At 42.2% G+C, this 27,513-nt stretch overlaps 1 protein-coding gene across 4 annotated transcripts in view; it reads right to left on the reverse strand.

Moving 5' to 3' along the window:
- The window catches only part of Htt (huntingtin), a 131,804-nt gene that overhangs the window by 84,211 nt on the left and 20,080 nt on the right, over positions 1 to 27,513 (reverse strand). For 3 of the 4 annotated variants that reach the window (XR_013043097.1, XM_016004012.3, XM_042285844.2), the window contains 11 exons: positions 24,478 to 24,537; positions 23,823 to 23,902; positions 20,241 to 20,379; positions 16,749 to 16,890; positions 15,218 to 15,396; positions 13,359 to 13,563; positions 12,171 to 12,218; positions 8,582 to 8,662; positions 6,798 to 7,138; positions 1,326 to 1,452; positions 971 to 1,089 (listed from right to left, as the gene is read on the reverse strand). Coding sequence is in view for 3 of the 4 variants with exons in the window: in XM_016004012.3 (XP_015859498.1) it covers positions 971 to 1,089; positions 1,326 to 1,452; positions 6,798 to 7,138; positions 8,582 to 8,662; positions 12,171 to 12,218; positions 13,359 to 13,563; positions 15,218 to 15,396; positions 16,749 to 16,890; positions 20,241 to 20,379; positions 23,823 to 23,902; positions 24,478 to 24,537 (1,521 nt within the window). In the remaining variant the exon portion in view is untranslated. The remainder of the gene's footprint in view (positions 1 to 970; positions 1,090 to 1,325; positions 1,453 to 6,797; positions 7,139 to 8,581; positions 8,663 to 12,170; positions 12,219 to 13,358; positions 13,564 to 15,217; positions 15,397 to 16,748; positions 16,891 to 20,240; positions 20,380 to 23,822; positions 23,903 to 24,477; positions 24,538 to 27,513) is intronic. The other variant, XM_016004014.3, reaches the window with a different exon arrangement.

Below are 27,513 nucleotides of genomic sequence, written 5' to 3' on the forward strand. Positions count from 1 at the left end.
CATACTTAGCCACCTCCATGCCTGATCTCAAAAAGAACACAGTTGGAACCCTAAAACATAGAGCCACAGGGCTGTGGCAAGAGTCAAGCTTAGTATGGAGCAGGTGTACTGGGCAGGAAGGTGTTAAAACACAGCATTCAGGAAATGCTCTTCACATTGGCAAGCCACAAGTGGCTACTGGAAATGTAGAAGATACTATGAGTTCCAAGCCAGCCAAAGCTATATAGTGAGAACCTGTCTCAAAGGACAAACACACAAACAAAAAGACACAGGCAGCCGGGCGGTGGTGGCGCACGCCTTTAATCCCAGCACTCGGGAGGCAGAGCCAGGCGGATCTCTGTGAGTTCGAGGCCAGCCTGGGCTACCAAGTGAGTCCCAGGAAAGGCGCAAAGCTACACAGAGAAACCCTGTCTCGAAAAACCAAAAAAAAAAAAAAAAAAAAAAAAAAAAAAAAAAGACACAGGCAAAGGAAAAAGCCAGAAAAGCCCAAAGGTTGGAAGGATATAACAGAAAACTGGAGGGCACTCTCAAAGGATACCATTTTGACTGATGGGATTAAATGACAAAAATGTATTCCTGACTTCAAGGAATTTAAAGTTCAATGTAAATACAGTAATGTGAATATAAAACAAACAACATAGACAGATGTTTTCAACAGTTGAGTAAACAAAACCAAGAACTGCTGCAAAGCTCTGCACAAGCCTCAAAGAAATGATACAGGATTATTAGGCAGGGAAGGGCTCAGTACAGGCTACAACTGCAGGGGGAACTCTCAGGAAGTAGACCTGAGGCACCTGTTAAGAACATGGGTACCCCTGGAGAGGCAAAAAAAGACAGAAGCCTGGGAGTGTCCAGGGTTTCTAGGGGAAAGAAATAAGCCCAGAGCTGGGATAGGAACAAAGGAGAACAATAGAAGCCAGGGAAATTCCAACCCCTCGCACACAGGCTAGCTCCTGCCCATGTAGCTCACCTTGCTTTCTGGGTCACTCGCTTCAGCAACTTCATCTCTTGATACAACCTTATCTATACTGCTGTCAGAAGGTTGCCTGCTATGACCCATCCTCTCCAATAGGTGTGCCTGCTGAAGGGCTTTAAAAATAGAAATCATGAGTGAGTGACAAGTTTTCAATCAAAGTATGTGTGTGTATGTACACAAAGATAACATGAAGGTATAGGATTTAAATCAAAGTCTGATTATACCTAAATTACCATTTTCGGCTGCCATTTAACAGCTCAAAAAAAATGATACTGAAAAGTTTCTTCTTGGAAGTAAAGATAAAGATGTCTAAGGCTGAAAACATTTCCATCATATAAAGTGATCTTACCCAGAGAAGAGTTTCTGAAGACATCGGAGACTTCACTGGAAAGAACACCTGAAGTCTCCTCCTCGTCCTCCTCCTGTGGCTGTCCTATCTGCATGCCTAAATACTGGCTGTCAGCACCATCTAACACCTGCACAGATGAAGGGGAACTGTCAGGGACAAGCCCTCCAACATGAAGGAAAACCCACAAACAGAGCAGAGCTTTTAACTTTTTATTTATTCTTTGTGGCTTTCAATCATGCATCTTGATCCCATTCATCTCCCCATTTCTTCATATCCACCCTCTACCCTTGCAACTTCCTCTCCCCACCCACCTGCCCACCCCCTAAAAAATAAAAGTTAAGAGAAAGAAAAGGAAAGTTGGAAAGGAAAAAGGAAAGGAAAGGAGGAAGGAAGGAAGGAAGGAAGGAAGGAAGGAAGGAAGGAAGGAAGGAAGGAAGGAAAAAAATCTGGATGTGGAAGCTGTAGTGTGACAGTGAATCACAGTTTACCCTTTAGTGTGTGTGTATATATATATATATATATATATATATCTTTACTTGCAAGTGTTCATTGCAAAGAATCATTGGTATGGTTTGAGGCCTCTGGTTTCTGTACCATTGATAGTGAGCCCACATCGGGACTCCTCTTGGACATCCTGTTGTTGCCCTGTGTCATGGAGATCCTACAGCTTTGGATGTGCAGAACTAGCCCCTTCACATGCTCCAGCAGACAGGGTGGATGCTGGGGTGGACCAACTCATAGGCCTGGTTCTGGGCCTAGGTGATTGCAGGGTTGGTTAGCCTGCCAGCTCTCCCCCATCCTCACCACCAGGGGGAGCTCTCCAGCATGGCCCTGGCTATTTCACCCTAGACAGCAAGAAGCAAGGGGCAGGGTCTAGCTCTCCTACCTTTACACCCTCAGGGTGAGGGTCAGAAATAGCTCTCCTGTTCTCATGACCTCAGGAAGGGCCAGCTCGCCCACCTGCCACAGGTGGTGGTGGTGGGGGGCGCATCTCTCCCTCACTCATGCTACCTTATGGCAGATGAGGGGTGAGATTCTCAGGGTCGGCTCACCAGAGCTATTTATGTGTGCAGAATTCAAAGACCATGTTGCATCAGTGGCACACACAGAACCCGAAGGGCAATTACTTATTCAACACCCATAGGAAAATGCATGTGTAAAAACAACAAGCAAGAGCTCTTCACTGCTCAGAAAAGCTTTGCTGTGGAATGTTATCTGGGCATGACACAATTTCTGTGCTCTTGAACACTAAGCATCTATGATTACATACACCAGGCTTGCACAAGATAGGCAATTAACATTCTGTGGGCAGGTTTGTGGAACCTAAGGATACTAATGATGGTAGGGATAAACATATTCATGCTTCAGTGGGATAGATGATGGCTATAAGCTGCCCATACTCTGGTAGGGAGCCCTTGGCTCATGCTCCTCTAAGCAGCTCCAGTTAAACTAACTGATTTGTCAAACTAGACTTAGGCAGAATCATTACTTTGGTCTGTCACTGGTGTCCTATCTGGGGTAAACAGACATTTGTTTGTCTCCCCAGGGAAAGGTCACACAACTAACTTTTTTTTTTTTTTTTTTTTTTTTTTTTTTTTTTTTTTTTTTTTTGGTTTTTCAAGACAGGGTTTCTCTGTGTAGCTTTGTGCCTTTCCTGGAGCTCACTTGGTAGCCCAGGCTGGCCTCGAACTCACAGAGATCCGCCTGCCTCCGCCTCCCGAGTGCTGGGATTAAAGGCGTGCGCCACCAACGCCCGGCAACACACAACTAACTTTTACAGCTGTAGAAATTCTAAAGAAATTTCACTCTGTAAACTTTTTTTGATATTAAAAAAATCTTTTTAGAAAAGGGACATGAGAGGAGTTAGGCAGAAAGGTGAGGGATAAACATCAAAATACAAGTATGGACATCTCAAAGAATAGGTTTTTTTTTGTTTTTTTGTCTTCATAGACAAATTTTTCAGTAAGTTAGAAACAAAGACAAGGCTTTTAGACAAGACTATAACAATAGGTTATCTCCACTAAATTTATAAATACTTCATATTGTCCAGCCATGAACCTGGAGTAGATTCTGTGGCAAAAAGTTCCTGGACAAAACAGCAATGTGGAACCAACGAGAACTCAAGGATGTGGAAAAAAGAGGATACCATATCCTAGAGCCAGAATATCTTAGGGCATCTTTAGCCCTTAGATAGCCATTTATTATCTTCTCTTTGTTACTTAAAATCTTTGTTTTGTTTTGTTTCGAGAGAAAGAGTTTTTATGTATAACTCTGGCTGTCTTAGAACTTGCTTTGTAGACCAGGGTGGCCTTGAACTCAGCTACAACTGCCTCTGCCTTCCAAGAACTGAGATTAAAGGTGTGTGCCACCACTCTTAGGATGTGCACAGAACCCTAGTTTCCATTAATTGAGATCTCCCCACTTTACTCTAATTGCCTATCTGAGTTACCGATCAATGTATTTGAAAGATGTCTTGATTTATGAATTTCTTTTTTTTTTTTAAAGATTGATTTATTTATTATGTATACAGTGTTCTGCTTGCATATATGCCTGCAGGCCAGAAGAGGACACCAGATCTCATTATAGATGGTTGTGAGCCATCATGTGGTTACTGGGAAATGAACTCAGGACCTCTGGAAGAGCAGCTAGTGCTCTTAACCTCTGAGCCATCTCTCCAGCCCTTATGAATTTCTTTTTCCTGTTATTATAAAGACTTCATTCACCAAGCTGCCATCACACTGGAACAGAGAAACTAGAGTAACCTGAATCTGTGTACTTGGGCCACAGTCACTAATATTTGGCTTCAGAATAAACTTACTCTTATCGTCTTTGAAGTGAGAGCTGTATTTCTGTATTAACAATCCCATATTGCAGAATGTTTCATATCCATTTGACATGTGTTGTGTAATTTACCTGAAAAAATGGCTACTGGGAAGATGGCTTGGTGGGTACAGTGCTCAACTGTGCAACCATGAAGACCTGAGTTCAGGTCGCTAGCACCTAAGTAAAACCAGGTGTAATAATAGTCATCTGTCACCCCAGCTCTAGGGGTTGGAATGAAGTGGGTACCAGAAGTTTGTTGACCAGCCAGGCTAGCTAAAAAGGAAATCTCCAGGTTCAGTATGAGATCCTGTCTCAACAGTAAGTACAACGGGGCTGGGCAGACAGCTCAGCAGATAAGGGTGCTTGCTCTGCAGGCATGAGGACCTAAATTCAAAACCGCAGGACATATGTAAGAATCCAGGCATGGTTGCACAAGCCGAGAAACCTCAGCACTGGGGTCAGGGATAGGTAGAGATAGATAGGTCCTGCAATCTCATTGGCCAGCCAGCCAAAGCAAAACTGTGAGCTTCTAGTTCACTGAGAGACGCTGCCTCATGGCAAGGAGGCAGAAAGTGAGAGAGGCTGATACCTGTCATACTGGCTCTCTGCCTCTGCTTATGCATGTATAGGGATGCATACCTGCACACTCGTGCATGCACTACACATATACAATATACACCATACACGCACAAATAATTTTTCTGTATCATAAAAACATATTCAAAAATTTCAATAAAAGATAATCTATATAATCAAGGACAACTAAAAATAAATATCTTCTCTTGAATGGGGTTTACCCAAACTCTCTAAAAACAGATCAACTTCTCAGCAGGTAAGGTGAGCAATTTCACTGGCATCATAAGGAACATCAATTGGCCACCTGGAGAGGCAGAACCAGGCCAGATATTTGCAGTCGTGTGCGTATGCGTGCACGCGCTTGCGTAGAGTGGGTGCATACATGTGGAGGCCAGAGGTCAATGACATGTGTCTTCTTCAGTTGCTCTCTATTTTTGAGACAAGTTCTCTCTCTGAGCCTGGAGCTCACCCATTTGGGATAGCCTGGTTAGCCAGCAAGCCCGTCTCTACCTTTCCAGTGCTGGGATTACAAGTGTACGATCACAAAGCCCAGCTTTTAACATGGGTACTGAGGATTCAAATTTATGCTTGCATGGAAGCAATTTACTGGAGCCACCTTCTCAGTTCCTGTGGTCACAACACACTTCTGACTTGAATTCAGTGTTTTATATTTAGTCTAGTATCTTATTTATATTTCAGAAATGCTGGGTACAATATAAAATTTAGAAGCAAGTCAAAATATCCTGCCATAGTCTTAATAAAATATATTCTACACTAGCTGACATTTAATTATATATACTTAAAATTGAATGTAAAAACTATTCTACTTTTAGGTGTATAGCCAAAAGAATTGAAAGCAGGGTCTTAGAGATTATTTTGTAGATCCATGTTCACAGTGCCATTATTCATACTCGTTAAAATGTGAAGGTAGAAACCTTGTCTCGAGGGAAGAAAAAAAAAAGTAAAGGTAACCCAAATGTTCACTGACAGATGGAAGGATAAGCAAAATGTGATCTATCCATACAATGGAATGTTATTCAGCCTTAAAAAAATGGGGAAATTCTCACACATGCTACACAGAGAGCATTGTGTTAAGTAAGCCAGTCATATAAGGATAAATACTACATGATAAGCATACTGCCTAAGAAACCTCCAGTCGTCAAACTTGGATTGCCAAAACACACAACAATGGTTTCAAGAGGAGTGCACAAGCCTTACAGAGGGCAAGGTTTCAGAAGATGGAGACTTAATGGAGGGGTACAGTGGTGATTCAACCACTGTTTAAATATATTTAATACCACTGAAGTGTACACTGAAAAATGGATAAGAAGATTTTGTTATATGTTACTTTAGTATAACTAAGAAGAAGAAGAGGAGGAGGAAGAGGAGAAAGAGGAAGAGAAGAAAATAGCAATTCAGAATGTAGACCAGGTGTGGATCATGCTCACATTCCCAACAATCCAATTGAGGCAGACCTCAAATTTAAGGTCAGCCTAGGCTAGGACCCTGTTTGAGAAATACAAAACAAAAACAAACTGACAAGCAAGCATAAAAATCCCCACAACTCTGCACACATTTTGCAACAAACTTTCTGATTGTACAATCAGATGTACTGATCTTTGAGATGAAAGATCCACAAACTCAGATGTCACAGAGACAGAAATATGTGCTACTCTAAAATGGAATGTGGTGTAAGCACGGCGAAAGGTCAAAAAGTGCTAATATATATACAGTATTAATATTAACAACCACATTTCATTAAGACCACAGATGTTTACAATTAACAAGCTCCTTGAAGATTTTGAACCAGGTCCAACCAGGTATTAAAGATATGTCAAGTGTACAAGGCTGATATAAGTAACTTGACTTTGACCTCCACGGTTCAATACAAAAGATACTAGGCAATTTTTTTCAAGTTCTTTGTTAACCATCTGAGCTGGGGGCCTCTGCACTATTAATGCAGAGTATTGAAGAAAAATGAGCAGGAGGGTTCAAGTGTGGGCATCTAGGACTGAGCTCAAGAGGACAAAAGGGTCCAATGCAGAAGAAGCAGAGCACCCTCCACCCACTCACAATTTCAGAACTGTCGGAAGGAGTCACAGCTGAATCAGGCCCTTCAGTGGTGGTCTGAGAGCTGTCACTGATGGGTGAGGAGGCCTGGGTCCCATCATTCAGGTCCATGGCAGGGTCAGATGGGACGGCACTGAACTGGCTGGAGCTGTGGCTCAAGATGTCCTCCTCATCCCCATCAGTAGCAGCACTGGTCAAGTCACAGCCCGACAAATCCACAGAGTCTGCTTGAAGTGTGTGCTGGGACCGTGGCTGCTCAGTGATGATGTCATGACCTACAGAACCAGGAGTGGAGACACCCGAAGAAGCAGCAAGCTCTCCACCAATCTCACTCTTCACAGAAGCTAAAGACACAGAGAAACTATTTGTCAAATGGCCAGAAGAAACAGTAGATAGAAATCAAAGCTACGCAAAATGACAAAAAGTTCACTGTGTTGAATATTCTAACTATGAAACAGCCTGGAGCATAGTGAAGAAAAGAGTGAGCACTACAGCAGAACTGGCTGGAACAAGCAGACTTCTTATGGCTGCAAATATTCTCAAGTGTGTCCCATCACAAAACTCAAATCCAAGTTCTTAAGCAACTCTAAAGCCACACACAGGATGTGTGTAACTCAGAGGCAGCTGGGTCAGGGACACAAGGAAACTCCCAGAAACTCTAAACAAGCAACAACAGAACCAACAGTGAATGCACATCGCTTTAGTGTGGGCTTGCCTTCTTCCAAGTCCTGTTCATCTCACTCCAGGCCTACCCTTCGACAGGATAAACACACTCCACATTTTCCTAGTTTAATTTTGAAATTCCCACTTACAAACAATACTGTGTGAGATCAAACTCACTCGGTGCCCATTCTATAACCCAATATTTAACATTTATTCATCCTTAAATGTCTGGAAGGACTTGCAAAAAGAAAGTGGTTGATTTGCATTGCCGGAAATGAAAGGTGCTGATGGTTGGGAACAGTAGATTGTAACAATAAAAGGGCATGCTTTTAGAAAGCATGGCTTGTTTTATGAAATAAAACATTAATTATGAAGACAAAACCTTCAAAAAACATGAACAAGGTGTGAGCAGTGGCCTGGTAAAGGGAACTGGCTCACAGGCAATTGAGTTTTATACTCATCTTGGCAGGCCTAAGTTCTTGTTCTGTTGACTTTTTTATCTTGTAAGTGGGGGGGGGGGGGCACTGACATTCTTAGGTTATCCTTCCCAAGTATCCTGGTCTTGTTTTTATTTACCTAAAAGTAAACATAACCAAAGCTGTTGGAATTTTATATAGTTATTAGTGTTTTAAGACAATACCTGTGTTTTATAAAGTACACAAATAATCTTACATAACTACTTGCAAGGATGGTTCATCAATTTTTGAATAGCCTAAAACAAGAAAAGCACATAGCCACACACATTGAACGTTACAAAAGCAGCTGAATTATAAAGCCCACTTGCAGGCTGGAGAGATGGCTCTGTGGTTAAGAGGACCAGCTGCTCTTCCAGAGGATCCTTGTTCAATTCCCAGCACCCACATGGCAGCTTGCACCTGTCTGTAACTCCAGTTCCAGGGCTTCTGATACCCTCACACAGAGAAAAATGCAGGCAAAAACACCAATGAGCATAAAAATAAATTATATATTTTTAAAGTCAGATTTTAATTTAAAAAAATGTCACTTTCTCAGCAAGGCACCTCTGCCCCACAATGGCATCTGTGGGCCGAGGTGCCGGAAGGGGCATGAGAGGGCGGGTGGTAGATGAAGGCTGACGCTGGCTGCTCGTGGATGGTGACAACTACCTGCAAAGGCTGAGCTGCTGACATCTGACCTGGACTCCGAGTCATCTTCCAAGGCTTCTTCTTCTCCTAAGAGCACTTTGCCTAGAAATAATAAAACAATATTACTATTTAATTTTGCTAAAACTAAGAGGTTGTTTTTTTCATCAAATAGTCAGGGAAATAGGCATGGTGATATACACTTTTAGTCCCAGCACTCAGGAAGCAGAAAACTCTATGAGTTTGAGGACAATCTGGTCTATACAGCAAGTTTTAGGCCAACCAAGGCTACATAGTGAGACTGTGTCTCACAAAACAAACAAAAATCAAATAAACATACATTCTAAATTGGAAATCACAGGCATATTTAATTTACCCTCATAAAATTTATCCATTGTGTGTTTTATATTACTACAACGTTAAAGAATGAAAAGAGAATAACATTTAGAACACTGTAAAACCAGTAAATCTATAAAGAAAAGGAGGCAGAAGCAATGACTACTGAACTATATCACAAAGTAATTTTTTATTGATTTTAATTGCTGTTATAGTTAAATAATTTATTATTACTTAATGAATGAGTAGCTTATGGCTGAAAAGGTGCAATTCTATCAATCAGCCCTTGGAATATCCATATTTTATCTCTACTGGCAAATAAAAACTTGAATATCAAACTTTTACATATAAATAAGTCACTTTCATTTTATTATTTCTTATATTCTAGACTATAGCTATGAATTGGGAGGACAAATATTTTCTTGCAAAGTTTTTAAAATATATTTCATAGTTTATGTTTAAGAAGTTTAGAAGGAAAAATCAGCTTGCGTCTTTTGGTTATATTAGACACAAACAACACTGAACACCGCCACTATGGTTTGATCCTGATTGTCAGCTGGACTGAACTGAGACATGCCTAAGAGACTTCCAGAGAGGACTGACTGACTAAGAGGGAAGACAGGTGCTCACTGTAGGTAGCACTGCTCACATTTTGAAATCAAGACTTAAGAATGAGGAACAGGTATACCCCCTGTTTTCTGGTTGCAGTGAAGTGAGCTGCTCTTTCACACCTCCCCTGCCATGATGGACCAAGACTCTGAGACTGTGGCCAAAAAGAAATCTTTCTCCTAAACTTGTTTGTATCAGTTACTTTGTCACACTGAGGGAACTAAAACAGATCCTATAAAATTGCAGCTTTAAAAGCACAAGCTAATTAGCAAAGAGAACAAAAATCTACGCAAAATCAAAACAGCAACTTGACATAAATACTAACAGAGCCTGTCATTAACAGAACATGTAGCTTATGAAATCAAATTAAGACTCAAGAACAGTGAATTTGGATGTTAGTAAAGTAGCTTCTACCCTCTAAGTCAGTAGCTGATGACTATGTTCTGGGAAGAGGTCCCTAGAGTAGATTACTTGAAGACATAAAAGACCTGCCAGGAGCTGTAGAGATGGCTCAGTGGTTAAGAGCACTGGCTGCTCTTCCAGAGGACCTGGGTTCAATTCCCAGCCCACTGTAATTCCAATTCCAGAGGATCTGGCACCCTCACACAGACATGCATGCAGGCAAAACACCAATGCACTACAAATGAATGAATGAATGAATGAATGAATGAATGAATGAATGAATGAATGAGTGGAAGGCTGCCAACAGAGAAGAGGCTCTGAGACATCCCTGACCTTAGCTGAAGCCTACATGCTCCACAACTCTGCTTTTATCTTCTGTCTGGTAGATAAGGCTTGTCTTAGTTATATATAAACTATATATGTATATATATAACCAAAAGTAACAAGAAAAATGAGGGAAATGAGGGCAGGAACTGAAGTAGAGATCCTGGAGGAGTGCAGCTTACTGGCCTGCTTAGTCTGCTTTCTTATAGCACCCAGGACCACCAGTCCAGGGATGGCACTGCCCATTGTGAGCGGGACCTTTTTGTATCACCAGTCAAGGCACCATAGGCTTGCCCACAGGCCAGTCTTGGGAGATACGTTCTCAAGGTTCCTTCTTTCAAAATGACTCTACTTTGTGTCAAGTTGACAGAAAAACTAGCCAGCACAACACTTTAACGAAGACTCTTCCAGTTATAACAAAAAGTTTTAAAATCACTGGTCTAAATAAAAAATTATCAGATTGAGGAAATAGTAGGAAGCAGAACTCATCTCAATAATATCACTTTGTTACCATCTCTGGACAAAGTAACTATGGGATAAGTTATCAGAGTGACTTCATCAAGTATCCCTAGATCTCCCCTAGTTTAAGAACAGAGAGTAACATTTCTTAGAATTCTTAGGGACTTTAAACATTTGCAGTGCTTTCTACAATCTCAGTTAAGTGTTTCATACTATGCTGACTCAAACATTCTGCTTTCTTTTTAAGAGGCGAGGTCTTGCCATGTACCCCAAATGACGCCTGCCTCAGCCTCCAGCTATGTGCTATAATATCTGGCTCCCCAATTCTTCAAGTAAATGTTCCCTTAATTCAATGGGGACTAGAATGTTATTCCAGTTAAGAACTCATTCAAAAATGAGGTGTGCTGTAATTCCAGCAGTTGGGAAGGAGAGGCAAGAAGATTTTGAGTTCAAGGACAGCTTGCACTAAAAAATGAGGCCCTATGTAGGGAAAAAATACAACAAACACCTCATTTAACATGGCAAATAATGCTCAAATTATGACACAGAAAACAAATATGTCTTTTAAGATTTTTTTGTTTGTTTGTTTGTTTTTTGTTTTTTGTTTTTCAAGACAGGGTTTCTCTGTGTAGCTTTGTGCCTTTTCCTGGAACTCACTTGGTAGTCCAGGCTGGCCTCGAACTCACAGAGATCCGCCTGGCTCTGCCTCCCGAGTGCTGAGATTAAAGGCGTGTGCCACCACCGCCCGGCCGTCTTTTAAGATTTTAAAATAAAAATGACAGCAATTCTTTCCCATGGACATCCATAATGTAAAAGAAAATGGCTCCTGCTACAAAGTGGGCACGTGTATAAAGCTATCAGGTCATATCAGAAACACTGTAATAAAAATAAACAGGTCAGAACATTCATATGTGCTGGGCAGTAGCAGCACACGCCTTTAATCCCAGCACTTGGGAGGCAGAGGCAGGCGGATCTCTGTGAGTTTGAGGCCAGCCTGGTCTACAGAGCAAGTTCCAGGACAGCCAGGGCAGTTACACAGAAAAACACTGTCTCCAAAAAAAAAAAAAAAAAGTGCCGTTACCTTTATCAAATAGTGTTACATTCTCTAAAGTAGTACTGAGCTCACCTGCATCTTTAAGATTTCACTGGAAAACAGCCAGACAAAGCAGCTCACTCATTAGATCACTGTTCTTTGGGGGCCACAGGGCAGGGAAACAGCTGCAAGAGCCTATGGCTCACAAGGTTAAACTATTTACTCTACTCCATTGCAGAAAGTTTGCTGACTTTTGACCTCAAACATTAGAAATTATGATAAACAATTCTGATATAAACAATTTTTAAATGACAGAAAACTTCAGATTCCAGCAGTATTCACATACACACTCACTCTCCTGGGAGGAAATAAAAGCAGAGTCTAATGTATTATGCAAACACAGCAACTATAGTTCTAGTCAACACAAAACTCAGATTTTGAAATAATCACCTTTTTGCTTTCTTGAGAGAACAGGGCTGCATGAGGAACCCCCTCCAGCTGTAAATCACAGGAAGTGACAGAAGTAAGATAACAAGCTGCTAAAATCTCCAAGAAATTAAAAAATCCTCAAAGAGCTTAACTCAAATCCTAAAATGCGGAATATAGACATATTTACCTAAGACATGCTTAAACATCACGGTGTTACACTTTAAATGTGAAAATTACACTCATGTTCAAATTCAGGGTTCTAAAGCTATAATCAAAATGTCAAAAGAGCTCATATACATTACATTCTAAAAGCAAAATTAAAACTATAATATCTTACATTATTTGGTCAACCAGCAGTCAGATATAAGCTTCCACTGGAAACAGTTACTAGAGTTGTTTTTGATATTTCTGTTCATTGGTTGTACAACATGCTTTCCACAAAAATAAGAATTCTTTAGTGCCAAGGACAACAGAAAAACATTTCCTGCTCATCATCCAGGCAAACATTTAAGCTCACAAGGCCACAGTCTGATTTCCCAGGCAGAAGATCTCTAGTATGAAGCTCCAGTTAAGTCTAGGTCCTCAATGTGCATACTGTGGCAGCCATGGCAAGCCAGGGTCTGCAGAATGTATCAAAGCCTGCTAAATGCCAAGCCACTTCTGGAGGCTGGCATGTACAAATCCCTATCTGTCCCACCATCCAAGGGTAGCTCCTATCAGACAGGGCAGGCTGACACTGCTTACTATAGGGCCCAAACTCTTTGAGCATCTAGAAGAACAGAGAGCACGCTAGGGAGGTATCTGCAAAGACTGGGAATGGAAAGGGTTCTCTAAAATCAGGATCCAAGGGGAAAAAAAAATGCTAAATTCCAAAAAAAGACATAAAAATCTATCCCTAAAGATTCATCCCTGACAATCAAACATGAAAGTCCTGGAAATACTCTGCCTGATATTTCTACTTCAATGCACCCAAAGTACAGGTGACAAGCCAGGAAGCCAGGAGACCAGGCTTTAAAGGTGTGGCCTCATTCTGTCATCTAGCTTTCTAAACTGTAGATTTATTTGCAAAAGAAGAAAGACGCCTACATTGTAAGTTCGGGGAAGGAATTTAGGCATGGATGGCTTAGCATGCACAGCCCCATAAAGCAGCAGAAGGGAACAAGCGTTAGTTAGTGCACAGCTGGTTAGAGGACCTTGCTGAGAACGCACCTAAAAGTTCCACAATGCTCCCGCTGCGGCCTCGGCCCCTGTCCTCCTCTTGAACCACAGTGAGCTGCCCAAGACCACCTGGTGTGGTCAGTGCCTGCAGCAGCTCAGGGGGAGGGGTTCGGAAGAGCTGCTGCAAGAGCTCCAGAGCCCCTGTCACCACATTGTGGTCTTGGTGCTGCGTGTGATGCAAAGTCAGTTCATAAACCTAGAGTAGAAACACAGGTCTTCAGTCGTGTTTAAAATGCATTTCAGATTTTACTTTGTTTTCATTGGCTTTTGTTGGCAAAGCTGTGCCTTAATTTTTCCCTCTAAAGACCTCTTTATCACTTTTAGGGTCATTATTGTCCACTATATTTTCTGAATTCCCATGATTTTTTCATTATTTTTCATTTCATCATATTAACTCCTTGGCAACACATAAAGCACTTCCTCTAGGCAGCAGTATGCCAACTCAGGATCTCCATTTCCAAAACTGATGAGTAGGAAAGAGAATAAAATCAATAGACACTGCTGTGGAAGCAGGTGGGGACATTCAACCATCAGAAATACCGTTCTGAAAGCCAGGGAGCAAATAGCCAGAAATTTTAAGGATGTCAGATTTTCTTGGTGTTTTTAATATTACACCATACTACAGAAACAATGAGTTTGTCAGTTTTCTCTTTAAAGTAACTAGGGGAAAAGAGCCCACAGGTCTAAATCATAATTTCAGATAACACGTAAGTTTACAGTAAAAATATATCCTGAAAAATGTCAACTATACTTATAAAATCACTATTTAAAATTCACACTTCACTTGCATCCTGCATTTTTCCTAGCAAAGTCTGCCAACTCTATCATTAGTTGATATAAAACAAAAATAAAATAAAAACAATACATTTCTTTTTTGAAAGTCAGTGTAAAAGAATGAAAAACAAAGAGTAACAGCTTCCCAGGAAGTTGCCTTTAAACTTTGATGTTATCTTCTCTTCTCATGCTACCTGCACACACACACACTCCTAAATCCTGACTGGAAGACTGCTAGCCACCGCCACATCTGGCTTTATACTTGCTCTCCACTCTCCATTTTGGATTTTTTCAGACCTGGTCTCATCATGTAGCTACGGATAGCTTGGACTTCCTATAAGGCTGGGTGTGTAGTGAACTTGTACTTGTCTCGGCATCCCAAGTAATGGGGTCACAGGCCTACACTGCTGTACCTTGATTCTGTGACTGCTTCTGTGGATGAAGTCTCACTGGAATGTGGCCACATTCATAGGCTACATGTGGCTTTTACTCTACAACACTAGAAGGGTTCAGTGAAGACGGTTGGACACACAAAGTTTAGTACATACTCCCGACCCTTTGTGGAAGACATGCGGGGCCCCTGCTTTAGGCAAACAGCTCATATCTGGTCTCTGGAGCTACATCCCCCGACTCCTCGGGAGTGAGGAGGAGCACACTATCACCCATCTCACTTCTTTCTGTCCTAACACTTACAGAAACCTGCTGCTTCCAAGGAGCACATCTCCTACTCTTAGGACTACTATGTAACGCTAAATCTGATGGTAGCACTGCTTAGAAATTTGGTGTAAAAATTTAAAATACACCTTTTAAGTATACATAAAATTATTCACTATGAAGCCTATCAAAGTTACTTAAAAAGAAAAGTTTTCTATTACTATGAAGAGCTGTACTCACCTGCCCCCACCCCACCCTATTATTTTTTGAGACAAGGCAACAGTGACATAGTACTTCCACTTTACTCCTGCCCAGGCTGACAAACAGGCCACAGACTACAACCCCCAAAGTCCTGCCACATGTACACATTATTTGGTCTTTGGGTGGCCCTCATGTAAGTGCAGAGTTAAAGTCACCCTCACCTGGACAAGCTGCTCTGTAGAAGGAGAGACTTCCATTTCTTTCCGGGTCACCCCAAAGCTGCCTTTCAGACTTGTGTCCTTGACCTGCTGCTGGAGCAAGGGCACTAGACACCTCAATGTGAGCAGCACACCGAGGATCAGGAGAGTGGAATGTTCTTCCTCCACGGGAACCAGCAGACCTGCAAAGGCAGTCAAAGGAGCTTAGCAGCCAGTCCACTGCTGGAGAACATTATTTTAACTAGGCAAAGACGTTTTACACTTGTTTATGGCGCAGACTATTACTTCAACTGTGTAAAGGTGTGTTACTCTTGTTTGTGCTGCATTTGTTTAATGATGTAAGAATGTGTGTTTAATTATGTAAAGGTATGTGGCGTCTGTTTCACCTTGCCTGCCTCAGGCATCTGATTGGCCAACCAATTGCTAGGCAGAGAAAGGACAGGCGGGGCTGCCAGGCAGAGTGAATAAATAGGAGGAGAAATCTAAGGCTCAAGAAGAACAGGAAGAATGAGGAGGAGGAGGAGGCGAGAATGGGAGACACGCCCAGGACAAGAAGCCAGGCAGAGGCCACCCAGCAGACATGAGAAGCAGTGAAAGTGAGACATACAGAAGAAAGAAAGGTAAAAAGCCGGAGGCAAAAGGTGGATGAAAAGAAACACGCTAATTTAAGTTAAAAGAGCTGGCTAGCCAGGGGCTGGAGAGATGGCTCAGCAGTTAAGAGCTTCCAGGGGACTCAGGTTCAATTCCCAGCACCCACATGGCAGCTCATAACTGTAACTCCAGTTTCAACAGACCTGACACTCATGGGAAAACACCAATGCACATAAAAGTAAAAAAAAATAAAAATAAATAAGCTAAGGCTGAGCATTGAAAACTAATTTAATAAGTCTTCCTGTCATGATTTGGGAGCTGGCTGGTGGCTCAAAAGAAAAAGACTGGTACAGTCCACTGCTCAGAGAACCACAGGACACACTAGTAAAGAGGGAGACCTACAAGAGTATCCTATTGTAAGCCTGGCAGTTAGAGGGAAGGGTGGCATGAGCAAGATTAGGAAACAAGGGCTATGTGTGCCCAGATCAAGGAGCAGCATGGCAGCATAAACATGCCTTAGCTTGGCAAGACCCTTACAGGAAATGGAACTGTATTTCAAAGTCAGAGAGTTGTAGCAAATGTCCACATGGTCACTTCAGCAGGATTTGCTAGTGTCGATTTTGATTCTGACAACAGCCAAATGAAAGGGTTTAAAATGTTTGTTTCCCTAGATTACCCACAGAGGACTAAAGCATATGGCCTCAGGTCTCTTGAACATAAGGCCAGGCCAGGAAGGTGAGTAAGATCATATACCAGCTGGGTGTCCTAGAGCACAGCTATAGCTGAACAGTCACCAAGACCATCTATGGACTTGTAGCATCCCCTACAAATTCACATTTAGCAGTCAGCAGTTGTGAATGGCCTAGTCCAGATGCCAAGGTTAGTGTAGTTTAAAAGATTGAGCACATGCTAAGACTGGGTCACTTGACCCTTTCTCTCTTACCTAGGAGCACATTTAGAAGCCAATTGTAGAAATACTGTGTCCTCCTAGAGTGCTGGCAGATGCTCACTGCTGAGCCAGCTGCTGTCCGTCGGACAGTGGGAGAGCTTGACTTCAGATTTGCTATGAAAGCTTTCAACAGAACCTGTAAAAGCAAAATCCAAGATGAAAGCCAAAGCTCCTGTGAGCTATGACACATTTCACAGAACTCCAAATCTTGTAGAACATAAACTGTGACAAACTGACACATTTTTTATAGACAAAAGGAAATATGCCAAATTTGCAGTAGTCAGTGTTTATCAACACAATCTATTTACTTCTTTATAAACTGCAGTAGATATAGGCTGTGAGATGTTCCAATGGTAAAAGCACTTGTAGCCAAAATTGATGGCTGAAGTTCAATCCCCAGAACTCACATGGTAGGAGAGAACCAACTTGCATGCATCAACAGGAATAAGTGCGCACACACAAATGCACATCAACCAATGTTTAAAAATTGCATCAGGAACGTGCTAATTGTGAATGGCAGTCTCAATATCTATAGGTTTATTCACAGTATTCAAGGACAGAGGTAATAATAACACTACATAAAATAAAGTTTAAAAAAAAACTTGACAATAATAAGGAAAAAGCACTAGACAACTACAGTAGTAATCCGGCCTAAGAATCACCTGCAGAAGTGCCTCTGCTGTACTAAAGTGTCCCCCCAAGACTGGCACCTCTGTGAGTGGAAGGCTATAAACTAACAGACATGACAGTGTACCATGCACAACCTTCTAAGAAATCAGAGATAAAATGTTCTTAGTAACCTCCAAAATAAGCCCATACCGTTCTTCCTGACCCCTCCTCTTTCTTCTTCCATTTATTTAACCTTGTTTCTCGTTTCTCTTGTCTTTCTTTCATTTGCCTATCTGCCTCCTTTATCTTATTCACTTACTATTTCCACACTTAGCCTAAATAACTGATAACTTCAAAGCACATTCCATACTAGCCCTGCCATTTTCAGCTTCATGGCCACTGGTGATATGCTAGTGGCTACAACTGATTTTAAGTGTGCCTCTATATGGTTTGATGGTGCTGATACAACACACAAGAAACAGAAGTAATATCCAAACCAATGGATGTGCTAATAGCAACAAACACACACATAAGAATTGTGAAGATGGGGAGTCAGCTTTACTCCTTCCTGTGGCCCCTCTTAGCCCTCCCACCCATCCCCATTCCTTTTGTCAGCTATTTACCTAGAAACACTTTCTACCCCAAACCCCCAGTGGCCACATAGGGAGGGCTGGGATTCAAGCAGGTACCATTCACTCTCCTTCCTGTCTTCTATTTCCATCTCTTCTGCTTCACCCCAACCCTGTGGCAGCCTGTCTGCAGGTGCCCCTCCTACTCCAACCCGCTCTATGGAGACTCCACCTCTTGGTACAGACCCAGGGTTCGTCCCCATCTCCGCAGTTCTAGTCTTTGTCCTACTGCAGCCTACTTGTAGGAGTCCCTCCTCCCACCACACAGCCAACTCCTCAGGATCCTGCTTCCTGGTGTGGACAGGATCCTCCAGTTCTGTATGACAAAACCAAGATTTCATTCTCCTGGGGAAAAAGGGATCTGCATACCAAAGGCATTTTTTAGGAATGCTAAATGCCACCGCTTCCTGCTCACCCTTTGGAGGATGTTGGTATACAGATTCCACACAATGGGAGCAAACCTAGACAGAGAGAAGAGCAGCAGCCAGGAAGAGGAGAGCAGCAAAGGAGCCTCCAGGATGACAGAACTGACAAAGCCACATTGAGCAGGGCTGGAGAACATGGGGGGGGGGGGTGTCACTGACAGGAAATAGACCCAAGAAACTATCTAAGAGATAATAAGAGGGTAAGAGAAATAGCACTTGTGTTTGAGAGGTCAGAAACAACTAATAATTGTCAGGTTTAGAAAACAAAAAGGTATACAAAGAATATAATCATACATAAGCAACCATTACTATTGACTTGGGCATGATAAAGCACACAGTGAATGCTGATAGGACTACTGTAAAAAGATAGAAGGGTTAGAGCCAAGTTCATCACTTACATAGTTAAAAAATAAACATAAAATTTAAAAATCCAAATCCAGCAAAATAAGCATTACTTCTGACACAGGAAAGAATGGTACTCTGTTACTAGGGCCCAGCAATAATACCTGGCAGCAGAATGAACAGATCTTTTGTATGTCAAAGGTTCATGAAGGAGGTGGTAACTACTCTACTAGAAAAGAAAAGGAAGTGTCACCTTACTCAAACAGCATCTATATCATGGAAAGATCCAGAACCAACTACTATGTGTATCTGTCTCTGGACTCTGACAGCAGTTATCACAGAGACGCCTGAGAGTATTACACAGTGCTCATTCCTGCAACCATTCAGGAGCTTCCACCACTCCAAGGGAGGGAAACAGTGACAGCAGTAGCAGCTCCCCCAACAAGCAGGTAAGTTTAGTTGTGCTGAACTCCTTAGACACATCAGCTCCCTGCCTCATTCCAAACTCCATGAAATCACCTTTTTAAACATCACATGGGAATTAACAGGAAACCACTGTAGCTCAGAGGGAAAAAAAAATGTGAGGTTAACTAACACTTACAAACCCAGCTCTGAAGGGGCAAACACAGGAGTGTCACTTGGGCTTGACAGCGTCTAGCCTAGCCAAGAAAAAGCAAGTCCCAGGTTCAGGGAGAGACTGAACCTCGAAAAGAATAGGCAGAGAGTAACAGAGAGGGACACCTAGCACCTCCTCCTGGTCTCCATGCACACACAGGCTCATGCAGCCACTCACACATGCACATACACTTACATAAAAATAAATACTCTACCTTAAAAAAATTTTAAAAGATAGTAACTGGAGAGATGGTTCAGGGGTTAAGAGCACTGGCTGCTCTTCCAGAGGAGCCATGTTCTATCTGCAGCACCCACATGGTGGCTCACAATCATCTGTAACTTTAATTCCAGGGTACCCAACACCCTCTCCCAGTTTCTGAGAACACTAAGCATGTACATGGTACACAGACAAAACACCTATACACATAAAATAAATAATTTAAAAATAAATCATTTTTTAAAGAGATAAAGACAATGCCAAGAAGCTTGCAACCCACAGACTGTGCAATGAGGTCTTGCTTTCTGGGCACTACAAACAAAAGGAAGGCCTGCTGGTTTTACAGCATCCATACCTACAAGGCCAACCAGCTCTTCTTCAGTCTGTCCTATGTAGTCTCTTTCCTCAGCTAGCCCAAATGGCCAATCCGGTGCACCAAAACCCATCCACTCCGGGAAAATGCCTTTGAATTTGCATCTATAAACTATCTCCCTTGACTCTTTATCCCACAACAGGAAAGGAGAAGTGAAAAGAAGGTCTTGAGATGCCTCTAAGTGAAGCCAACATGACTCTAGAAGCAATCTCAAATGACTGTCCTCCGAGAGGCCCTCAGCCCCATAAGACTCATTCCTAGATGCAGCAACCATACCTTAATTTCATTGTCATTTGCAAAGTTTCCAAAAGAAGCCATAATTTTGGGAACAGCTGCAGCCAAGGTCTCCTGAACTGACTCCTCAGGTCTCTTGCTTGTTCGGGTCAGGCACGGAAGAAGGTTCACCAGGTAAGGCCTGCATGTGCAAGAGGAACATTGGTCATTCTCAGGTTTCCTGCGTTAAGAAACATATGCTTGTGGTTCCCTGTTAGGGAAAACCCAGTTTTATCAGTAAATTGGTCCTCAATGGAGACCACAATGCTCAACTACAAACATAGGAGGCATAAATGCTGATGGAATTCAACTGTCCTTCATCTCTCCCATAGGTTACGAAGGACATTAAGAAGTTAGGTTTAAGGGCAAGCAAGTTGGCTTAGTGGGTAAAGGCACCTGCTGACAAGTCTGAAGACCCAAGTTTTCCCTGGGATCCACATAAAAGGAGGAGAGAATCGACTCCTGTAGGTTGTACACTAACCTCACCCATATAACATGGCACACACACAGACACACAGATAAATAAAATGTAATTTAAAACGTTGGGGTTAAATATTATTTGCAGCAAATTATAATTGTTAAAATGTATCTTAAATAGAAAACAAAAGATTTTAAAAAACCACAAACGGGAGGGAACAAAGGAGAGAGCTTATGCAGCAAGGACAGGAGATGAGTTTGATTACCAGCATCCACAAAAAAGCCAGACACAGTGGTGCTCACTGATACTTCCTGCTCTAGGAAGGCAAAACCAAGTGAATCCCTGAGGTTAATGGTCGTCTAGCCTAGCCTCATAAGCAGATCCTGGAACAATGACTCTCAAAAACAAGCTGGACAGCTCCTGAGGAACACCACCTCAGAGCTCTCTACACACAGGCACTGTTACAAACCCTTAAACAGTAACATTTTAATAACAAAATAAAATGCAGACTTCATTTTATTGAAAAAGTAGTGTTAAAAACTACTGTGGGCTGGGTGGTGGTGATACACATCTTTAATCCCAGCACTCTGGAGGCAGAGGCAAGAGGATCTCTGTGAGTTTGAGGCCAGCCTGGTCTACAGAGCTAGTCTAGGACAGCCAGAGCTGTTAAATAGAGAAACCCTGTCTTGAAAAACCAAAACAAACCCCAACTGTAGGGCAGCTATTTCCTCCACACTTGATAAGACCATCATTACCATGATACAGAGCAGCTGTGGTGACTTACAGGGAGGACTTGGAGCAACAGGCATGAGAGAGAAAACTACAGAGCAGCTGCCTAGGTCTTTGGCAATGGAGCTATTACCGTTCCCTTTTGGAGAAGAGAAGAAAGGTCATAAGGCCCGCAAGATTCTAATCCCCACTCCTTTGTGCCACAGGTACACATAACCTTAGAGGTACTAAGGTGTGTAAAAAGCAAACTGATTGGAGGTGAGATGTCAATGGCATAGCTGCCTATGAGTTGTCTATGCTCTTGTACATAGCCAAATAAACACATTAATTTGGCAAGCTTGACTTAATGAGACTTTTCTTTGATAAGCCAGCTCCTTTTGATTAGAAATCAATACAAGTTTCTTTTATGCTACCCAGGAAAGCTGCACAGTCTACAGGGGGAAAAAAGTGTTCAAATTAAATAAGGCCTTCAAACAACAACCCAGTCCTTAGAGAGAAAAACATGTATAGAGTAGGAGGACCGAGAAAAAGAGACCTGGCTGATACTGGGGTGCCTGTTAAAAGGCCCTCTTATGTAGCAGGCAGGCCTACAGATAGTACAGCCATTTTGATGAGTCAGACATCTGTGACATCTTGAAATATATTAGAAAAAAAGGCTAGAGAGTCTGCATCAGGAGATGACAATTTTTCTGAGACATGAATCCATCATGAAGAAAACAAAATGATTTGTTTGGAGAACTAACATCAGACCATGAGTCAATATAACATGCCTGAGGTGATGAGCCATAGAGGGTTAGTTAGCAGAGGATGGGCTGTCCCTTGCCTTGAGAAGTCTAGGTTATGTGAACAGCACTAGGGAATAATTAAGAGGGTTTAAGGAAGGGAATGACAGGACAGTCACACTTTTGAACAGCCCTTTGCTGTGTTGCACACCTGGGATGTACTGCCTCAAAAATATTACAATTTTCAAAGTAAGGGCACTTGAGCTGGAAATGTGGCTTGATGGTAAAGTGCACACTTAAGCATGCCTGAGACCTATTCTCAGCACCGAAGCCAACACAAAAATAAATATGTAAGCACAATAAAAAGAAAGGTTCTATAAAAAGAAAAATTTATGTGGCCACATAAAATTCTTACTGAAACTCAACCTCAACTGAACACATTACATTATTCCCTGTAAATGTGAAGATTTAGAGCACTCTACCAATTTCTGATGGATAGAGCCAAGGGTCTTTGGGACGTGGGCAGTACATTTTGCCAGCTTAAGAGAAAAGGAAGGAACTAATAAAACTATAGCCCTATTTTGTTATTCAAGCCAATAAGCCAGATGGGTGGGATGAATATGTGACTCAGTGGTAGAGCAACTGCCTAGCGTGCCTGAAGCCCTGGATTCAATACTAGCACCATGGGGGTCACGTGATATCAACAAGTTAAAATTTTATGCACAGTTCAACATTCATTTCTCCAACCCATGCACTACACTTTGGCAGCTTGAATGTAACTGGCCCCTAAAAGCTCATAGGCAATGGCACTATTAGGAGGTATGGCCTTGTTGAAGTAGATGTGGCCTTGTTGGAGGAAGTGTGTCACTGTGGGGATGGGCTTTGAGGTCTCACATATGCTCAAACCACGCCCAGTGTCTCAGTTCATTTCCTGCTGCCTTCAGATCAAGATGTAGAATTCGCCGGGTGCACGCCTTTAATCCCAGCACTCGGGAGGCAGAGCCAGGCGGATCTCTGTGAGTTCGAGGCCAGCCTGGTCTACAGAGCGAGATCCAGGACAGGCACCAAAACCACACAGAGAAACCTTGTCTCAAACAAACAAACAAACAAACAAACAAACAAACAAAAGATGTAGAATTCTCAGCTCCTTCTCCAGAACCATGTCTGGCTATATACCACCATGTCCTACCATGATGCTAATGGACTAAATCTCTGAACTATAAACCATACCAATTAAATGTTTTCCTTTATAAGAGTTGCTGTGGTCATGGTGTCTTTTCACAGCAATAGAAACCCTAACTCAGACATACGAATGTTTATTTTTCAATAACTGCTATACTTGCTGCAGCTGAGATCAGTTTCAATTTTCAATCATTTGGCAAGTATCTTTAACCAATACATCGTGAGAATCCAGCAGAGAATGGATGGTAAGACCATGTTAATCTGAGGAACACATCCCATAAGTCTCCTGGGGTATGATGGGACAAGAAAGAAGCACATTAATAGAGTATATGCAAATACTCCTGATAAAGAGGGTGTTAGGAAAGAAATATAAGAAAGAAATACTGACAGCAACCAGAAGGGGCAAGAATGGGTAACCCAGAGTAGACAAGAATGATCTCTGAAGGGTGGACATCTGCAGTGGGACATACAAGGCTGGCAGAACTAGCTATCTACCAAAACAAATCTTAAGAAAAATACAGAGCTACAACTCACCTGCATTTTTGAGGTCGAACCAGGTGAGCCAGCTCAGCAAACCTCCATAGCGCTGCACGCAAACTTCGAGGAGCACCATTCTGAGTGGGGTTTACAAGTGATGTGTTACATTTAATAGTCACAAGCACTTCTACAGCTGGGCTTACTGTATTGGAGCTGCTTGCATCCTCTTTTGGAGTTATTAAACATACACTTTCACTGTTAATTTTCAGAGAAAGCCCAATTAAATGTGTAAAATAGCCAGTAACTACTTCAAGATTTTTCAGGTCCAGAGGGCTTCACTTAGAAAAATATAGTTATCTAAAAAAGAAAGTTGCCAGGGGCTGAAGAGATAGCTCAGGGGTTAAGAGCACTTGCTGCTCTTACAGAGGACCTCAACGGGCACTTCACACATGTGGTGCAGAGATATACATGCAGGAAAAACTCATACCCCAAAAATAAAATAAATAAATCTTTTTTTAAAAACTGAGTTGATGCTTTAAATTTCCATTTCATCCAACAAACATGAGGTTTTTAAAGAAAACTGAAGTCCACTTAACCAAATGGCATTTCCTTCTAACAGTTTTGCTTAATAACTTGCAAGATAAAAAATCTCATACTGTACTCAACAGTGAAAACAGTATGATCTTTTCAATAATACAGAGCAAAGACCCACCTTTTTAATTTCCTTATAGAGTTCTAGCTGTAGCCTTGGAAGATTAGAATCCATCAATGCCTGTAAATAGATACAAGAGATTTGTTATAGAAGATACATTCTACCCATACTTCTAAATAAAGCTAAATGCAACCAAAATTTCAATTTTTAAGGAAAAGTAACATAACAGCAACTAAAAACAAAGCTATTTGTCAGGAAAAAATTAAATGTACACAGAAATTACAGAAATTCTAAATTCAGGTCTTTACTAGGATAAAAACAGCAGAAGGAAAAACAGTTTAACATTTATGATAATCAAATACTATGTAACATCAAATTAAGATTAACCCTAAACTCCCATAGTTAACATTCAGTCTTCACTAGTTCACCTGGATAACTCAGGTGACCTCTAAGTAAGAAGGGTATGGGCTCTGTACTTGTGGGATCTGAGCCCCTTTGTCTAGCAGGGAACATGTGAACCTTCAAAATGGCAAGGACAGTCACAGTCCCACTCCCTGATTCACCCCAGGTCTCAGTGTCAGCGAGGAAGTCTACCAGTCCTCACAGCTCATTTCCTGACCTTCCCTGCTCACTTCTAAGCTAAGTCAGAAATAAGGTCTACATGTCCAACTTCAAGCCACAGTCAAGGCTAATGGCACAGAGTCCACAAAAGAGAAGGGCTCCCTACTCTTGTCCCTAGAACTTGCTCTTCTAAAGTGGCATGTCAAAACTGTGGAGAGAGAGAAGGTGACCCAGCTCTCCTGTTCAGTCCCATGCAGCACCTGCTATCTAGAGACCAAGAAGAGCTGGTTAGCTCGAACTGTCAACATGACACAACCTAGGATTACCTGGACAGTCTCAATAGACACTTCTAGACCAGGTGGACCTGTGGGCTATTTGTAAGGGACTGTCTCGATTGCCTTAATTGAAGTGGGATGGCCCAGGCTGAAAATGAGCAGCACCAATGCCTGGGTTTGGATCCTGGACTAATTAAGAGTAGAGAAAGTTAGCTGAGTATTAGGCACATAGACATTCATTGTCTCTCTGCCTTGACTGCGGCTGTTTCAACTTCATTGTAATGACGGACTGTGACCTGAAGTTCTGAGTCAAATCCTTCCTCCCCTCAGGATATTTTACCACCCAACAGAAATCTAAGTAGAACCCAGGGATCATCCACTGCACCCATGAGCTTGAAAGGCACACTCTGGAAAACTGATTCAGGAGTATAACATTCCACCAACTTTTTTTTTGTTTGTTTGTTTCTTTTTTGGTTTTTGTTTTTTTGTTTTTTGGTTTTTTTTTTTGGAGACAGGGTTTCTCTGTGTGGCTTTGGAGCCTGTCCTGGAACTCACTCTGTAGCCCAGGCTGGCCTCGAACTCACAGAGATCTGCCTGGCTCTGCCTCCTGAGTGCTGGGATTAAAGGCGTGTGGGCACCACCACCCGGCCTCCACCAACTTTTAAAAAAAAAAAAAAATGAATTTTATGTGTGCTTGAGTGTATGCATATGTATGTATCTTTTCTTTAGGCTTCACATTCCTCCCTACCACCCTTCCCCCTCCTGGGTATAGGGTCTCAGTCCTGAAATTGAGAGGCATCGTTTCTTCCCTCTCCTTGAAGGCTGTTTTCCTTATAATCCTAGTCTGGGTGAACCAGAACTCACCTAACAATGGTTCTTTTCCTCCTGTTAAAGCAGAACAGCTCTTTCTGTTCCTTCCCTGGGTCCTTCTTGTTAGAGCACCGTATTTGATACTGGCCATGCAGTTACCCTCCTCTCCTTCACGAGTCTAGCCTTCCTCAGGATGACTTGTCTGCCGAGGAACGTGTTTCAGATGGCCTGCTGCAGTTCTTGTCTCAATTCCTCTGGCCCAGGCAGAGTGATTCCTGCCACTGAGTAACTGAACAACTTGGTGGGAGTGTACTTCATTTCTGGGGACCTAAGTGTCCTCAGTTATAAAGTGGAATTTGTCTTTTTGGTTCACATGTGAGCATGTTGATGTGTTTGTATGGTGAGACACATTCCTGTTAGTAGTGGAATTCTCACTCTTGCCCAGGTACAAGGCATGACATGTCAGTTCATTGTTGCTTTCTACTTTCTGTTAATGGATCCATGGATCCCCTTTCCTAAGGAATTCTTTCCACATGACCAGGCCATAGTCTTTTGGTTAGCCTACTCTGTGGTCAGAGCTGACTTCTCTGGTACTCAGGTTTCCAGCTATCTCTTTGAGGCTGAGGAATGGTTGGGGTGGGGCAGCCTTTGGGAGGTTGCTCTTGTCACATCCCAGCATCTGCACATAGTGTCTATCTTTGTTTGCTTTCTTCGTTTGTTTCTTTGTTTGCTTGTTTGTTTCTTTGTTTTCCTTCCTTCCCTCCCTCCCTCCCTCCTTCCCTCCCTCCCTCCCTCCCTCCCTCCCTCCCTCCCTCCCTCAAGTGGTTTGTGTCTTGGTAGAAAATGAGGGCTCCTTATAGATCATTGGCTTTGTGGAAGCCAGTCCTGTTAGGGAGTGAAAAGAGGGACCTCAGCTGAGGGGAGGGCCTGAGGTAGGTGGTTGGGCTATGGGGTTTGTTTGTCAGCCATGTATGGAGGCAGGCTGAGGATTGTGGGAGAGGAAGCTGTGATGAGCTGTATCACCACCCCATGAGGGCCCCAGGGAAGAGCCATGTTCTGCCCTTAGTAGACTTGAGCTTTGGTTATCTCTGCTACAGAATGAGGTAGGTTTTGGTTGACAAAACATATATGTAGCTAAAACAAGCTTTGATGTACTTTCTTATTTGAAAAGTAGTCTTTTAATATGTTTGTCAGCTTGATTTGCTTCTTTTGTTCAAACTGTAGCAGCAGAATCAGGATTTAAAATTGGCTGGCGGGGCCGGAGAGACGGTTCATTGCTTCACAGAGGTTACTGCTTTTGCAGAAGGCCTGAGTTCAGTTCCTAGTGCCCGTGAGGTGGCTCACAACCACTTGTAATCCAAGTTTCAGGGGATCTTGTGCCTTCTGACCTCTGCATGCATGTGGCAAGGTATAGATTTATAAAAATGGGTTAATTTAAGGTATATGAACA

This window comes from Peromyscus maniculatus, chromosome 10, assembly GCF_049852395.1.
Source record: "Peromyscus maniculatus bairdii isolate BWxNUB_F1_BW_parent chromosome 10, HU_Pman_BW_mat_3.1, whole genome shotgun sequence".
NCBI lineage: Eukaryota > Metazoa > Chordata > Mammalia > Rodentia > Cricetidae > Peromyscus > Peromyscus maniculatus.